The sequence below is a fragment of the Phaenicophaeus curvirostris genome, chromosome 2, assembly GCF_032191515.1.
Source record: "Phaenicophaeus curvirostris isolate KB17595 chromosome 2, BPBGC_Pcur_1.0, whole genome shotgun sequence".
NCBI classification, from domain to species: Eukaryota; Metazoa; Chordata; class Aves; order Cuculiformes; family Cuculidae; genus Phaenicophaeus; species Phaenicophaeus curvirostris.
Genome location: NC_091393.1, coordinates 24,355,014 through 24,373,624, shown reverse-complemented (window position 1 = coordinate 24,373,624; position 18,611 = coordinate 24,355,014). Strand labels below are relative to the sequence as shown.

Sequence of the window (18,611 nt, the reverse complement as noted above, 5' to 3'; positions counted from 1 at the left end):
TAAGGCTCCCCTCAGATTTCTCTTCTCCAGGCTGAAGCTCCCCAGCTCTCATTATCTCCTCAAGTCACAGTTGAGTTCATGAACGAGTTTTGTGTTCCTCTGAAAACATGTTTAGGAAACAGGAGAAAACACCACAGACAGAGGAGAAGAGTACTAGTAGTAGTAGTAGTAGTAGCAGTAATAATAATAATAATAAAATTACTGAGGAACAACAGGGGTAACACCAAAGTTAAAGGAGAATGTGGTGCATGGTGGAGCAGAGAAAAAGGTGAGAAAAAAGGGATGGTAGAGAGAAACCTCTACATACTGACAGCAATGTCAACCCACAATACTAATCTAAAATAAAAAGTTATTCCAGCTATCAAGACAATTAATATCACATTTTAAAATTTCATATAATTGAAATAAAATCTGCAAAATTTCTAGACAAGAGATGCATATATTAGGTCAATGTTACAGAATCACTCTGGTATGCTTAAACTGAAGTGGATATTGATTTTTCCCTCTTCACTACATATAGGTATCGACTGGTGCACAAATTTACTTACAATATTTGTTGTTACTTTAGATAGTATATTCCTCTGTAGAACCCCAAAACAGGGTTTCTTACAGAATCTGCAAACTTTATGACCCATCTCTTTTTCAAACCATTTAAATGTCAACATGGATTTCCAGATTGATCACCCTGAGTCTAGAGAAGCTGCAAGCTTTATGACCTATCTCTTTTTCACACACTTTAAATGTCAACCTGGAGTTCAAGGCTGATCACACCTCAGCACTTCTGTATTAGTCTGACCAAGCCTCTTTTTCTCCCACTAATTGTGAGTTTTTCTGTTCAACCAATGCTCTGAAACTCAGCTTTGAAGCTTTACTTCTTGTACATCTACATTTTTGTAACTTCTCAGACAAGATTAAAAGTGGTGACATATGAGTCATATTTACAGTTTTAATTGTATGATAAATAAAATTCTAGCTGATATGAAAGATGGAAAAGAATCCCACTCCTTCTTTTAACTTGAGATCACGTTCTCCCAAACCATACATTAAAAAACAATCCAGTGCAGAAAAGCAATTACCCATTCCCTATACTGACTACTATTGCAGGCTGTTAATTAGATACATACTTAAGTCACATTGATTTTAATAACATTTAAATATTTATTGATTACAGTTCCTAGGCAATACTGTGCTTTGTAATACAGACCTACAGTGAGGCAACAGACTAGCAGTAGGTGACATGATTAAGTGGATTCTTACAGTTCATGATGGAAGAGATAGAACAAAGGCACTGAAGAAAAGTTATTGCTATAGAGAAAGACATACTAAGTGAAGGGAAGAATGAAGTGAAGAAGCACTGAGTGTAAGGCAGAAGTCCAGCTTTACCCCACCTGCACGAGAATAGAAAAAAAATTCTAGATAACAGAGAGAATCCTCAGCCACTCCATTCTGGTAGGAGTTGAACATTTTCAAGTGTATGGATCTTGGCAGAGTTATATCTATAATACTCTGCTTTCAGAAAACCAACCTCCCTAAACTAGATTTCAGACCATGAATTGTCCTGGATCGAGTTAAAATTCATGTGATGAATTTAAAAAGGAAAATGAAAATAGGCAGGAGATACACTTGAGATAATATTGAAATGTAATTCTTATGTAGTTATTTTTAAAATCTTCTCAGCCTTTGCATTCTTTTTGACAAACTTCCCCCTGTTTTTCTCTTTCATTTTCACTTGTTTTCCTTTTAATATACGTACTTGAGTTCAATGTGAATAGCTGAGTAACTCAGCTCCTAAGTGAGGTTGAACTTCAGTAGAACCTTACAACCCCTACCTCTGACAGTCAAATAGAGGAGATCCAAACTGCATATGTGAAAAATTGTATATTTTCAACAAATAAATTATTATTTAAATGCCTCAGAGATGAGAAAGAAGAGTTCGTTCCCTAGAATCTATTAATACAAAAACAGTATAAAAGGGGAAAAAAAGTTCAGGAGCTTAAATAGGAACTGTCTGCTAATTCCTGTTTCTTCATTCCAATAATTATATTGCTATGCTAGTTAACTCACTTGAATAAATTCTGAGGGTAGTGACTGAGGGAATTGCCATCTCTGTATTGTTTTAATGAGAATGAAAGACCTAATTCCACACACACTGAGCTTGAAATTGCATCTGCTATCTCTGAAACAACATGATGAGCTAATCATCAAAGATAATTATTATTCTGAGGAACAATCACTGTAATACAATATGATTTTTAATAAACCAACAGGTGGAGATAATAAAGCTACCAATAGCTGAAGTTAACTTCTTATTACATGACTGTTAGTCCAAATATTAGTATCCTTAGCACAACTTTGCTGACTGAAATTTCCTTTAGCATATTAAAGACAAGTTACAAAGGACAGAAAACATAGCACTTACAGTAATTTAAGTGATAATTTTTCCAGTGAAAGAAAATACTCAAGAAAAGCTTAGTAGACATTGTATTTCTGGAGACATTATTTTATCTCTTCTAGTATTAAAACACTTTTCAACAAGCTGTGTAACTTTGACCTGTCTACTCAGATAGGGCAATTGAATTCCACACTCATACAAAGAATCCTGGAAGATGAGATGATTTAAAAAGTAATGTTTTCTAAATTTGTGAAGTAATCCTTGGCTTCTTAATCTTGTAATCTGTATACATACATGAGATATAGTCCATGCAAATGAACTAAAATTCCATCAGTCTAAGGGAAAACCTAAGTGATTTATGTGATATTCCTTCCAGAGCTAAGTTAGCTAAGACTTGCCAATTTTTGTCACAGAATGAAAATCTTGCCAGGATTGCCAATTCCAATTTGACATTCAAAAATCTATATTAGATATAATACATATTTTTATATATATATGCATATGTGTGTAGATAGATAAATTGATCAATTCATCATGCAAAGAAATAGAACATAAAGATGATCAGTTAATCATCTTTGTGTTCTATTTCTTTGCATGTTACATACTAGCCAAAATCATCTGGTTCTCTCCAGAGAGCAAGCATTTTTTGTTTGTTGTTGTTTACACATTGGAAACTAGTAATGCTGTTAAAAATGGACCCAGACAGTTCCAGGTTTGAAAGAAGACTATGAACAGGAAAAAAATAATTAGAACCATTAAAATACATTTCTTTCTGGAGTCTTTACAAAAACAACACTGGTGGATATACAATATCTCAAGAAATTTTCTCTAGGCTTTTGAGGACAATTGGTAGTTTTGATGAGTGAACACTGATTTGCATAACTGTGTTTTAACAGGAATAACAGACCTTTTATGGAAACCGTACCCTAGTGCACCTAATTCAGGCTGTGATTTATTCATGTAATATAACCTTTGTGACACAAATACAGTTTATTTGTCTATAAATTAATTGCCAGAGATTTCTGTCTGAGAATTTTGAGGTAAAATACTGAAAAGGTTTCCCCAATACTCAACCCTAGTTCCATTTTCCAATATAGAAATGCAAAAACTCAAATAAAAGTTTCAACAAGTTGCAAAAGGTTATATCCCAATATTTTGAAGGCAAGGTAAAGGATTATGCCTGAAATAAGTAACTAGAGAGTAGAGAACCTATAGGAATGTTTCTTACCTCGGCAGTTGGGTAAAGGGCTGCTCCACTGCCCATTGCTTCGGCACTGCGCCCGAGAAGCACCCTGAAGTAAGTATCCAGTGTTGCAAGTAAAATTTACAACATCATTTAAATTGAACTCACTGCCATTAGTCATTCCATGTGCTGGATTCCCAGGATGTCCACATGTGATTGCTGTAAAAAATAAAAATCGTAGTGTTAGCATCTAACCAAAAGGTACATTTCCATGGAATCATTTACTAGTTGGAGCCGTTTCTTTTCTTTTTTTTCCTCTTTCAGAATTTGTCTTTTATATTTTCATAAGAAATTCGAGAAAAATAAGGATATTTTTACTCAGAACTCTTAACCACCAGGAGAAAAATTTTAGTTTTTCAATGAAACTGTAGAATCTACTTTTTACCTTATGTTGAAAGTTGTAATAGAAATAATTTTATATATGTGTATATATACCCACATGTATCTTGACAACCATCTGATATGTATTAGAGAGTAAAAAATGTAGAGAGTTCATTATATTTTCTAATAATGTAAATAGACTAATGTATTTTTCCCTGCAAGCTTCAAAATGTAGCAGGGCCAAACAAATTGCATTTGAGTACTGCTTCAGAGCATTCTGGAGTTTTGAAGCATTCCTGATTCAAAGCTCTTGAGTTGCTATGCTGAAGTAGTGATCCTTTGAACCAGATTTTCATATGGCACTAGAGAAATCATTTTGGGGAGTAAATCTTTCCATTAAACTTATAAAATACTTTTATTATGGTCAAGATCTAGTTTTCCACATGAAAAAACATTAAAATAATACAGAAAATGTAGAAAAGCATAGGTATTGACAATATAAAATCACAATGTGTTCATACATACACACAGAGAACTTTTTGACATTGTGCTGGACATGTTTATCATACTTAAAAAAGTCCTACACATAAGTTTATATTTTACCTCATTACTTTGTGGTTTGGGCTTTTTATTAACTGACGACTGAAATGAAAAATAATTTAAATGTGTTTCTTTTTATTTTATCACGGAGTTCAACCATGAAATATTATTTTCAACAGTACCTGATCTTTGGGAATTAAATAGTACACTTTCCTTTATACAGACTTATGTATTTAGACTTTAAATTGTGTAAATAAATCTACTTAAACCACTTGAACCTTTTCTGCACCATCTCAGTTGCAGCATTTGAAAATGAAATCCTAAACATCAGAATAAAATCTTACTATGTGCACAGGATCAGCTTTATTCTAGTCAGTCACACTTACAAACTGTTACGGATGATCAAGTTTCAATAAATAAAGCAATTTCCAAGGTCATACTAAATCACTTAGCATAATTCTTCTATAGAAATCTATTAAATTAAATGAAAAAATTCTATTGCCTTAAACTTTCTGCATTTTCTTGAATTAATTATATGCTATAGGATTTAACACAACAAAATTTAGGTCTCTTGTAAAGATTCTGATAATGAAGGGTAATTCTTTTCAGTTGCCCTTTTCAATAAAGCATAACCTAGTCAGCCAGTTCCTGTTTAGACTTCATTATTCTTGACAGGATGCTGATTTTTATAACACTTCCCAGAAACTAAAGATCTTGAACTGTGAGGTCTTTATCGCTGCATCTAGTTCTGCCACTACTCGATTATAGATACTAGATATCATTGACCTGTTGACTGATCAACTCTGCACTAGCTGGATTCACACAGTAGCAAGTACTTAGAAAAAAAAACAAACAAAAACAAACAACAAAAAACGCCAAAGGAGATAATTTTGTCATTACAGTGTTTTCAATCACCATTAGACTTTTATGCAATCAATTTAATATTGTTTGTCTAAGCAGTAGCCAAGACATTTCAGATAAACTTTATTACCACTGGTTTTATGTCATTTAAATGGTAAATTAAAAGTGCCCTCCTCCAACATAATATAAATTACCTCCCTATGCATTCATGTACACACGTGTTTGTATCCATAAACATACTTAGTCTTGAAAATATAGAATCATAGAATCGTTTGGGTTGGAAGGGACCTTAAAGCCCATCCAGTTCCAATCCCCCTGCCCCGGGCAGGGACACCTCCTGCTGGATCAGGCTGCCCAAGCCCCATCTCACCTGGGCTTGGACACCTCCAGGGATGGGGCAGCCACAGCTTCGGTTGGCAACCTGGGCCAGGGCCTCACCACTCGCATAGTGAAGAAATTCCTCCTTATGTCTACTCTAAATCTGCCCCTTTCCAGTTTATACCCATTGCCCGTCATCCTATCACTACATTTTCATGGGGAAAATAGACGCAGGTGGCATATCTGAAATCAATACTCTTAAGGCATTACATATTTGCCTATTATATTGAAAAGAGATCAACATATTTTGTGTAGTATATATTCCAGTCTTTAACTTTAGACCCTGGAGACTTCCATTTCAACTCAGAAAATTCATAAACTGGAAGAAATAATGGTAGTACTGACAGTACATGGACAAGAAAAACATCTGCTTTGAGTACCCAGCTATATACTATCCCTATGTTTCAGTCATCATTAATACATAATATTTTAATAAAGGAAGTTCCTCTCCTGACTATTGCTGTGTTGTAACTAACAAGTAACTAATTAGACATCTCCACATTTCATGTTAACTTCCCATAACTAGCAAGTGAAAATACCTTTCAGAAAACATTTGGCTACAGTGTGTTTCAACCTTGTGTGAAAAATTGTGCAAGATGAAGGCTGTTGACTTTCCTATGGAACTAGGAAGCTAAAGTAGTCGTGGGTGGAGTACACTGTGCAATTCCTTAGATAACAGGTGTTTTAAAGACTATAATGTACTTACAACCTTGAAATTCTTTTCATAGAAGATTATAAATACAAAATTGCATGTGATCTTCTGTATAACCTTAACAAAATATAGACCAATTTTTGGTAAATTTTCAGAAGCACAGCCCGTAACTTCTTTGTGGTACTTCTGCCATATTTCTAGTTGGAAAGACCATTTCACTATCACATTCAGGAGCTCAGAAATAACAGAACCACTTTTACAAGAATCTTAAAAAAACAAAAAAAAAGGAGATAAATAAAAGTAGGAAAATCATCTGCAGCAGATGATGTAAAAAGAAAAAAAAAGAGCTATCTTCAACGGCTCTTTAGTTTGGCTGAGTTTTAAGCAAAAGAATACCATTTTGCAATGGAAAGTATAAGGCAACCTATAAAACCAGAAATTGCTGCCAGTTCCTTTCATACTAGTAACGATAACGTCAATTTAGAAAGAAGTGGCCTCCTACCCTACATCAGCTTTCCCCCTTTCTTTTGAAGGGATTTTATTCACTGCATGGTAAAATTAATCCACTGAAAGTAATAACGCTAGCTGGTGGCATTTCTCCTTTGATGAATATAAATCACTTGAAGATGTAAATAGGATTTTAAAAAGAGCAATGACATTTGGCAAGTATTTCCTGCAGCTGGATACAGGTAGAAATTTTAATTTTACAACTAAAAATGAAAGTACTAAATGTTTTGAAATCTAATGATTTATATAATGATACATTTTTCTCAGAAATGTTACATAGATACTAATAGATTGAACAGAAAAGGTGATCATCTCACTGACTATCACTGTATAGAGAAAAGTACTTCTGTCTGAATGGCAGATATCTTAAAATATTACACAATAGAAATAATCTATATAAAATCTCCATTAAAAATAATAAAAATTGTATTAAAAGGGAGTCTTATTAAAACTGAAAAAAGAATAATAAAAATCAAGTATACAATAAAGTAGTAAAATAAAAAGCATAGAAATCAGATCTGACAGTTTAAATGGCTGATGGTTCAGAAAGTCATAAAATCTGCCATGTAAATGAGAAATTAAGTGGAGTAAGAAAGCCTCAACAATTCCAGTAACTAATTGTGGGATTTTACAAAGTAGATGAATTAAGATAAAAAAAAAAAAAATCTTAGCGAAGAAAGTTAACATCTTCTCTAACAGATGCTGTATAACCTAATATCATGCCCAGGCTTGCAATGGTAAATTCTGGGAGGTCAGCTTGGAGAAATGAGCAGTCACCATCAAAACTGCACAGGTGAACAATATTCCAGCTTTAACCACCAAAAAATGAAAATAGACCACGAGATTCTCGTATTTCAAGTGAAAAAATTAAGGGAGACTCTCAGCAAGCCCAAATTTTACATAGAAGTTACACCTGGAGAAAGAGATAGATGAAGTCACACAGTTGCAGCCTGCTGTTCAAACTTCCATGCCTATGTCGTCCTATTTCTGAAACAAAAAATAAATTACTGGACACAGTTAATCAGTCTATTGATAATAGGTTCTAATAAATACCCGATCTGAGCATCTCATTCATACACCTTTGATCATCTAGTTCACTGCTCATGTTCAATTACATTTAAAATAATAATAATAAGAATAACTCAGTGAAAACTTAACAATACTTACGGACACAAACAGGAGTTTGTCCAGACCACTTGTGATCCTGAAGGCAGATTCGGACAGATGTACCAACAAGTCGAAAGCCAGGATTACACTGGTAGACTACAGTATCACGATAACTGAAACCATCTCCACTAATATGACCATTTACAATTGGATTTGGAGAACCACAGTGACCAGCTAGAATAAAAACAAAAATCCCATAAAAAACATATAGTCTTACAAACGTTGCCAGCATTTACAAGAATGCTGATAGGAAAACATTTAAAAAATTTTATCCTTGCTTCCATTAAGCAGTATATTAGAGTCAAAACCTGCAATGTGCAGAACAAGTTCTGACGTGTACAAACTACAGGTGATATTTTTTATACTGTTCTGGGCCGAAGCTATATTCAAATTATTTTAATATTCATATGTGTATTTCTGCTGGTTCTGTTGCAAAAAAGACAAATTTGTCGGAAGAATATCTGGAAAACATAAATAGCAAATGTCTGAAATTACAAGTAGTTCAGTTTAATTTCTAGAAAAATGAAAATTTTATCATGGATAATTTTTCCCCCTTGCCTTACTAAGACTGCCATTTTCTCCAGAGAAATGTGAATTAAAAGGTGTTTAATGCTCAAATCCATACCATATTGTAGAGTTCTGATTTGTCTTATTCGTTATTTGCCTTGGACTTTGTAAGCAGATGTCTACTAATAAATTAAACATGATTGGGACCATTTTCTTACAAAGGCCAACCAGTACAGAGCAATCTTCATCCATAAAATGACAATCTTTTTCTCTCCTGACCTGTACAGCCACTAGCAAGCTGCCTACCAGGATAAGTACTGGTTCAAGCTGACTTGAACTTGGATATTGTCTTGAAGAATATTAACCAAAAACATGTCCAGGAGTTTTTCTAATGATTTAACAGGAGATATTATACAAGATTCATGCTTTTCTGTGTGGAAACAAAAGATGGTTTTATTATTTTATTAGAACAAGCATAGCCTTAATCATTATACATATCCAACAAATAAGTCATTTCTCACTAGCAGATCTTCAGACGTTAGTACGTAGATTTAAGACTGTAATCAAACTTAAAATCAACAAAGAAACTGATTTTTAAAAAATTAAGAAAACATAAATCACCTGTGTGGGATTAGTCCACTGCCTTCAGAAGCAGAAACACTGAGTTATTGCAGTTATATACATATGTCCCATTTAGTTATATTAGTTCCCTTATAATGCCTTTTAGTTTCTTATTTATAGTTATAGGTATTAGAAATATCCTTCAGTCTAATTTAATGTTAGCAACGTAGAAACCTGGTTTCTATGCATACGTAGTGAAAAAAAAAAATACAGCTAAATATATCTACTTTTGTTCAAATCTTTCCTAACATTCAACTCCAGGTTCTACAATTAAATTTATGTTCATTTATTAATGACTTTAGTAATGAATAGTAAGAAGTGGTTTTATTCATGCTTACTCCTTCAAAATAATAATCATGTTATCTTCAGCTGATTCTTAGCTAAGCTTACATATTTAGTGCTTTTTCTGTGCTTATAGATTCATATTCCTGTCCAAATTATAATAAACTCTTCTTGATATTGAATGCCAGGTTGGCCAGTACAGTTTAAAATAGCCACCTCTTCCAGATGGATGAAGGCATGAAAAGGAAGGAATGTGCAGCACCACTGTTTGCTCCTTAGTTATTTCAGCTGCTGTTAAACAATACAGAACACATTACTTGAGAGTAATAGCACTCTTGGCACCAGCAGAGCCAAATAATGATTCTATTCTCTCTAGCTCCTTCATTCTGTTTCAAAATAGGTGTTCTGATCAGGGAACTATTTCCCTTTACTGACTAAAGTGGAGAAAAAAGTTCATTTTTTTGGTGACACCGATTAACTATCATCTTAAACTATGCTGTGTCCTCATTTTCAGATGTGAGGACAAGGACCTGAGGCTCCCAACTACTGCTAGAATGTGGAGGGGGGTGATGTTTCACACAGACTGTATCCATCATCATCTGGCTTGTTTGTAACTTAGCTTCTTTGGGATTGAATCTCCTTTCTACTAAAGCCCCTTTACTAATGCTAGACAGTCTATTTCATTTACAGTTAATGGTTCTTCTAAAACCCTATAAGGGTAAAACACATGCCACTTGGTTACTTTTTTCATATGTGTAGGATTATTCTAATAATCTTAATTCTATAATCACTGATGTCTTTAAGGAGATGTTGTGATATTCTTCTGTATATTTGTGGAAGGAATTATGAATGTAAACTTTTCACATTCAACTTCTTATACACTACTTTTCCCATAACAGGGAGTATGACAACAGAAAGTAATGAAGGCACTAAAAGCATGTTTTTCTCCTTGAAATGTCTCATGGAGTAATTTACCTTATGGTTCTCAGTCTGAATTAGTGATATCATCGCACTCAACGTTCTCTGCCCTCCAGTCTCTCTCAGCCTCTCCTTGTCTATCACATAATTCAGCCCCTATCACCTTAACAGCCCCTTCCCCTTGACTTGCTTTAGCTTCCATATCTCTCCATCTGGTGGAGGACACAAAAAATATACAGTTTTCCACATGAGTGCTGAAGAGGAAATAATAACTGTAACCTCCTTCCTCACTACACTGCTGCTCATACAGTCCTGTCTGTGTTCTTCTTTACTGCAAGGCCACACTTTAAACTTTTGTTCAATCTCTTCGCTACGTCACCTGGACTGCTTTTTGTAAAGCTTCTTTCTACCCAGTTAGTTCCAGTTGGTACTAACAAACAGCATTATTCTAGGAAAACTGCAGGATTCTGTGTTTTCCTTTGTTGAGTTTTATGATCTTCCTCTTGATACACTCCTCCAGATACTTAAGGCCCCTCTGTTTGTCAGTACAATGTTCCAGCATATAGAATCATAGAATCACTAGGTTGGAAAGGACCCATTGGATCATCAAATCCAACCAATCCTATCAATCACTTAAACCATGCCTAATAGTATAAAATATTGTCCCATCGTTTAGTGTCATCCTCAAACTTTCTGAGGCGGCAGCCCAACCTATTACCCACATCACTGGCAGAGGTTAGATAGTGTCATCCTCTGTATTCATCCTCAGTATCCACTGGCTACTAGTTATATTTTTCCACCCATTTTGTAGCTCCTTTATCCAGTACCTATCTTCTCAATTCAGTTACAAGGGTACTATGGGAGACTTTCAAAACTTTTGCTCCAACAAAGTGCAAGAAATCTACTGTTGACATCTCTTGAAATCTACATCCAATCAGACAGTAAGATTATTAAGGCTGACTTTTGATTGTTCCATCCTGTCTGTTCCCAATTTCCAATGCCTGGAAATGGTCTTAGTTCCCAATATTTGATCCCCATTGGTTTTGTCCAGAGACTCGGGTGAAATAGCTAGTCTCTTATCTTCTTTGGAAATCTGGTGTTACACCTGTGTTTTTTTTTTTTTCCCCTCCCATAATTGCAGTTGTTTGCACTTTTCAAGCATGGTAGAAAGCAGCCTTACAATGACGTATGCCACCACCTCAGGATAATCCAGTCAAATTATAGATAACGGTTCAGTTTATTTGAGTAGTTCCTTAATTGATTCCCCCTACTACCGTACCATCTCCCCCTCCAAGCTGTATTACTAGGAGTAATTACAGCCTAGATGAACCATGTACTAGAGCAGAGGTATAACTAGGTTTTCATCAGAATTTCTTCTTCTAAAGAAAACAATTCTGCAGAGCCCTAAATATTCAGACACTAGGACAATTCTGAAAAATGTCATTCAGGCAACTGGGACAATTCTGAAAACTGTCATTCAGGCAACTGGGACAACCACAGGTTTTGGGAAAAGAAATCTATGAAACAGAAGTAAAATGTGAAAGGAGAATCTGTATTTATGGGAAATAGAATAGGATACATTTGAATTTTTAAAATTTTTCTAGGTTGTTGCACTGAAACCAAACACAGGAAAACACAGGAAATTTCAAGAAGAAAGATGGCTGAGATACGTCAAATGACATAATGCAAAATACAAAATACTATGCAATTTCTCGTAAACAGAGATTTGACAAGTTGTTGAACTTATTCTGTGAGTCATTTAATTTACAGATCATTCTATTTAATGATTTAATGATTTTTCCGGGAATTTTGTCTCATTTAGATATAACAACGCAAGAACTGAAAGAACACTGCAATAACACAAAACGTATGTAATTTTCCCATCAAGTTAAATTAGATTAAAAGAAAATTAAGGAGGCTCTTAGTGGATTTTTTAATAACATATGCTTTCAGAAATTAAGGAAATTGTTCACAGAGTTCAAGTTTGGTTCAGTAGTTTTATTCTAAAAGATCTGGAAAGCAAGATACGAATAGTTCTGTTTTATTTTACTAAGATATGAAATATAAGTGAATATAACAAGATCATACTGTAATTTTCCCATGAGTTATCAATTATAGGATCAGATATTTTTACACAAGTACTGCCAGGAGCAAAATTTTTTCACACTGACCAGTGTAGAGAATTGTATATATTATAGAATTACATAAAATATGGAATTTTATTTTTTTTAAAAAATACGATAAACATTCATGAAAATAGAATGAAGTAGATTGTATTTAAGTTTAAGATTTTAAGTCCTTGATTTTCTTATGTATAATTTTGCATCTGAAAGTCATAAAAAATACAGAAAACATATCTGTCTAGGGAAACACTTTAGTCCATTATTAAATGCCATCAACACCACAGAAAAGCAAACTCTTAAATATTGCCAGTTTGCTCTATGTCCTGCAGGTATGTACAGTCACTCACACATATGAAGCACGCACATAAATACATATGTTTTTTGAGCTATAGGTACAATTATGCTTGGAAGGGAAAAAAAGCGAAGGGATACGAAGTATCAGTAGTGTAAGTAACTGAGAGAAATTGAAAAAAAAATCTTGTCTAATGATTTATATTTATCCTTGTATAACTAAAAAAAAGTACATAAAGTACTGCCTACCTGGATCTTAGACTTAGACATTAACTATAGTCATTGGGTTTAGAATTTTTTTAGACTTGGACTTGGACTCATTAACTACAGTCATTGGTTTTAGCTTTCTTTTGAGACAAACACTAAGGATTTGACAAACCCTTTCCTGAGACAAGGAAATTAGTGTACTCATCTGGCCTGAAATCATAAATTGATTCTACATAGACCAGTGGGTAACATAAAGTGACACCTAGTTTCATCTATAGCTGTCCTGAATTACATTTATGCAGGCACAGCATAGGTAAAAAGCATCCCTGACTCATTATCATTCCTTTGAAATGGAAAAGCTCGTTTGGAACTCCCTAGCTGTTTGCTTCCTGATTTTCACAGACTTCAGGTAAATCCTAAAGGCACCTCAAATAAATGTGGTGCAAGCTGTCCTTGAAATTCAGGAAGACACAACTGGTGACATTCACTTCATCTAGCTTTAAAATTTAAGAATTTGCCTTTCCTGAATTGCTCTCTAGAGGGTCCTGCATAGTTACACTGACCTTGTTGAGAATTTAGGGTCTTAGATTGTACTCTAAATTGCATTTAAATTCAGTGCCTTCAGTACATGCTGTGAATCTCCTTTATTTGTGGGAACATAGAGAGGCAGGAAGAGGTTTAGTAGCAGAAAAGCAACCTTCTGCTCCATGCATGTGATAAATTCAGACTTTCAGACTCAGAGTGGTGTAGTATTTTTGGCATTATAGAGCTTTTCTAATTTTGAAATAGAAAAGGTTATATAACCATCAAAAACCTTACTGCTCTAAATGTGATCCATTACTGTCTAGTGAGGCAGATTGGTACATTTAACAGTTCTAAGCACAGGGCTGCATTCAACAGTACCCTAATATGATACATCAAATGGAAATCAAAGTCCATCAATTCTTTTAGAAAAAAATAATTGGGAAGTACCAAAACAAGCACTGCTCTTAATGTAGTATTAGCTCCTGCATGAGGTCTTGTGTTCATTACAAGTGGGAATAGATCTGAAGAAATCATTTAAAAGACAGGTAGCCAAGTGAAGAAAAAGGAATAAAACATTTGTTATGGCCAAGGGGATAAGATAATACATACAGATACCAGTTCAAATGCCGACTTGTAAAAACTGACACACATGAAACCCAACAGGAAATCACTCCTGGACAAGAAAAGGATGAATTCTTATCCACGAAGTTCAAGCTACGTGTAGAGACAGTCTTCCATAACTATGAGATCTAGTAAAGTTATTAGCTGCTTCCCAAGGAGTTAAAAGCATCACTGTGTGTAGTTTATAAACAGATTTCAAGAATAAATGGGTACTGTTCACCGTCTAAGTCCTGTGTTGATCAGTTCTCCTCCATCTCTACACCAGTTGAATCTAAATTATTGGCTACCATAAATATCCTGGGCTATTCAGTGGTAAAATGTATTTCTCAGTAGTCAGAATGAAATAAAATATATTTTCCGTCCTTCCATGGGCAGGAGTTATTTATAATACAAACAAAATTCATTGAAATTTGTGTATTATTTACTTTGTACGTGTCAGCAGCCAAATTATCTTGTGTGTATAGGTTTTTGAAAAAGAAAAGCAGTACATAAGTACTAAACACAATTATTATTGATCAGATGATGAAATAGTATTTCATGTTAGTTAAAATGAATGAATGCTCATACATATTCTTATGCTTGATATTACTATGTGCAGGTGTCAGGCACTGCACTGGCAATGAATGCTGTTCTCCACCACAAAAATCAGAGGAGTAATAACCCTTTTTTTTACACTATATTTTGTGTGTTTGCAGCAGAAGAACGGACTTAGGGAAAAAAACCCACACATTTAAATCTGGGGCTGTTGGATCTTCACAGCTGCAATTTCAGTAACTTTCATTTGTTGGTCAGCCTCAGCCTAGGGATGAAGTGATACCAGCAAGAAGCTGATGTATCTTCACACACATGAAAACCTCTTACATAGTTTTACTGTTGTACCAATGAACTTATGTACGTGAAAAAGTAATCCTGATGCATAGTGCTCCAGTAACTAGTACCTCAGCGGAATTTGGTTTTCCAGGTAAAAAATGATATCTTTCACTTCTTAACTACTTTAAATATCAAAAGAGGTAGTAACTAAAGTAAACTCAGTTTATGCCATTATTTCCTGCATCAAGATGAGAAATTTCTTAATACAGAGTATTTTACACTGAAAATAAAGGGTAAGGAATTAATTTTTTTTTTTTTATCAAGACATAGACATGGTTTTATTTCTCACAGAACTTGCCATAAACAACTACATCTTGCTGGGAACTCACTAATAACCAACTGCCATTAAGAGGCATGGTTAGCTCTATGAGACAAAGGTCACTACTTTTGACCGCTCCGTATCTTAAGAGATGACATATTGTAAAACTACTACTAACATCACTGTTGAAAAATTAAGGAATCAGTCAGGAATACATGAACCAAGGTTATACAGTCTTAAATAAGATCTGAATTACATGAGCTCAAGTTATTTTTCTTTTCCAGAAATTATTCTCTATTTTTCTTACCACTGTAGCCTAGTATCTGAACTAAAAGAAGAAAAGGCAATCAGCATGGCAAGTAGAACACAAAGTCTGAGATTTTATCCTTGTCTCTGAGAGACGGCTCCCACATTTCTGTGTTTCACCTATACTCCATTAATTTTTTTGTTCTATACTCATGAAGAATAGAGTAAGTATGTGGCTGATAACTTCATATTCTTTTTCATCAAGGTTAGATTGTTGTGCTTTTGTCTGTTACTGCATTATTCTCTTGTGGCTTGAAACCTGTTTCAAATATTTTCTCCAAAAGTATTTTCAGGCATTAAAAGCCTCCCAAAATGCAGAGTGTTTTCACTAGCAGTCTGTTAAAAATGATGTTTATCTAATGATGCTCACTATTCATTTTTCTTAATAACCTAAGATGTAATTGATAATACCTGGAAACTGGGATGCTTTTTAAGACGTGATGGAGTTGGTTTGTGGTTCCAACATCACACCTGGTTATTGTGATGTACATGTTCTTCTTCTCTTTTAATATAATATCCTCCCAGTGAAATGTTGATGTGTGTTAAATGCAGCTCTGATTTTCTGTGTTTTTCTCAGGGGAACTGTATCCATTTGTTTCAGTTTGGCACCTTGGGAGAGCCTGAGCTCAGAGCTCAATAACTGCAAATACTGTCTATGACATGGTACTATGAAATAACTCTGCTTAGAATTTTAAAGCTAAACAACATATACTATATACTTATATCTATAAGGTACTGAGCACCAGACACCCGATATTCCAAAGATCATATTAAAATCTACCTGAACAAGGAAAGGTAGTGACACTATTGACACAGAGAAAGTTAGAAATGGATACAGGTGTCTAAGAATGCTCAGCAACTTTTCCTTATCAGTTCTTCAGTCCTATGTACAATATTTTTCTCACAGATCCATATTGACACTGACTTCTTGTAAATGTATATGCGAGGTTTATTTTGACTTTGTTCATAGAATTGACAGCATCAGGGACTCTTCAGAAAGCATGAAGGTTTGAAGAACTGATGATTAGAAAACTTTTTTTGCAGTTTTGATTTGAATTATTTCTTCAAAGAGGACAAAAGTATATTGTTCTTCACGACATATCACAAAACAAACCTAACTGCATTCTTTTAATAGAATGTTTTGAAGATACCAAAGTCCTAGAAAGATTACTGGCATTTTATTTTTCACATGCAAAATGTTCATGTTAATATACTGCTTAAAAACTCAGTGTTTCCACAGTGTGGGAGAACAAGGGATATTATAATTTAGAAATTAATCAGCAAAATTTATTTTAAAACTTTAATGGTAGATATGCATTTAATTAGTAAAATATTGTTATATCCTACCTGAAAATTTTACAAGTGAGTTCTGGATAGAGAATAATTTCTGACAATTCAAGTTATAGCTACTACCATTTCCTTGTAAAACAATGCTTTTACTGTTTCATTGCTGCAAAAAACCCAGGAACATGGTTTATTGTGGGTAATGATTTTTGAGTTTCTCTAGTTGTTTTGTTGTTTTTTTTAAAAAAAAATCTGTTAATTATTTTCTCTGTAAAACAATTAGATTCTTGAATACTACAGGTGGTCAAACTGTTTTGTTTAAAATGTACTAGATAAACATGGACTACGATGTGTTCTACTAAAATGTTGCGGCCAGGCAGCAGAGAAGAAAGCTGCTTTTTAAGTGAGTTTGAACTCTGGAGAAGAACAAACTCCTTCATTCCTGAGAGCGATTGAGCACATTCAGTTATAAAGCAAGAAGAAAATCTGCAAAATGAAGGAAGACAAAGCAGATAAAAGGTTCTAGACACATATATATAGTCTACAACCACAAATACGCTCACTGCTGAGACTCGAAGAAGACTAAAAAGAAAACAGTTTTCTTCTATCTGTGTTAGGAGTGCAAAGTATCATGAGTGGATCTAAAGAATGAAAGTGTTGGGGTGAGAATATTAAAGATCTAAACTACATCTTGGAGTTTGGGAGGGTGCTTTTTTACTTTGGGTTGCCTCTTCTCTACTAAGCTTGACTGAATGTTATGTATGCTAAAAGGTCATTTGTACTTGGAATGCATCAGGCATGCTTCTAAACTGAAGCTCATCTTCAAGATTAGTTTCCTCACAGACCCTGCAACTGCTCTACAAAGAAAATCAAAACACTGTAAATGCAATCAAGTGAGTTACTTAAAATCCCTTGTTGTTCAAAAAGCACCCCAACAACATCAAATATAATTTAATTTCTAATAAAAAGTGATAGGCCAGTAGAGTAGCATAAAATCATATGTAGTACACAATATTTTCTGTATTTAAGACATCTTTATCTTTCATCGATTTTGAAATGTGGTCATTTTATATGAGCTGAGTTCCAGTGTTTGATACTACATTTGATTAAAACAAAACAAAGCAGAAGAAAAAAACAGAAATTTGGTTTTTTTACCTAGGCATTGGGTTTCACTACCACTCCAGAGACCGTTTGCCAAGCATTCTCTCACGTGTGAACCAACTAATGTGTATCCTGTGTTACAGGTGAATATTGCAGTAGCTCCATACATTGTTAAGGTTCCAATTTTATTTCCATTTGGTGGAGATGGAAGACCACCACAGGAGATAACTAGGAGAAAAAACAAAAACAAAACAACAGAACAAACTGAAACATGAAAATATTTTTCATAATTTCTTAGACTGCAAGACAATATACCACTTCACATTTTTTCAAAAAGTAAATTTAATAGGAATAAATGGAAGAGCTGTATTCCATAGTAAGGGCTTAAAATTATGATTCATTTGGCAACATATGTTCTAAATATAAAAATTCATTAGGATATCATCACATCTTGACAGCAGATTAAACACAATCTGTATTTCTAGTTCTGAAACAAGAGAATTCCATGTATTTCTGGGAAGACTGCAGTTATATTCTATGAATGCATACTTTCCCCAGACATTTAAAGTGTTATGTCTGTTTAAATATACTATCTTTTTTTTTAACATGTGGTACTTTGAACTGTTATGAACTGT

The 18,611-nt window shown here is 34.1% G+C and overlaps 1 protein-coding gene across 1 annotated transcript in view; it reads right to left on the bottom strand.

Moving 5' to 3' along the window:
- Window positions 1-18,611, bottom strand: part of CSMD1 (CUB and Sushi multiple domains 1) — a 1,116,699-nt gene that overhangs the window by 56,377 nt on the left and 1,041,711 nt on the right. Inside the window, exons 52-54 of the mRNA XM_069851527.1 lie at window positions 18,031-18,204; window positions 8,062-8,235; window positions 3,621-3,794 (exon numbers count right to left, since the gene is read on the bottom strand). Of these exons, the coding sequence (XP_069707628.1) occupies window positions 3,621-3,794; window positions 8,062-8,235; window positions 18,031-18,204 (522 nt within the window). The remainder of the gene's footprint in view (window positions 1-3,620; window positions 3,795-8,061; window positions 8,236-18,030; window positions 18,205-18,611) is intronic.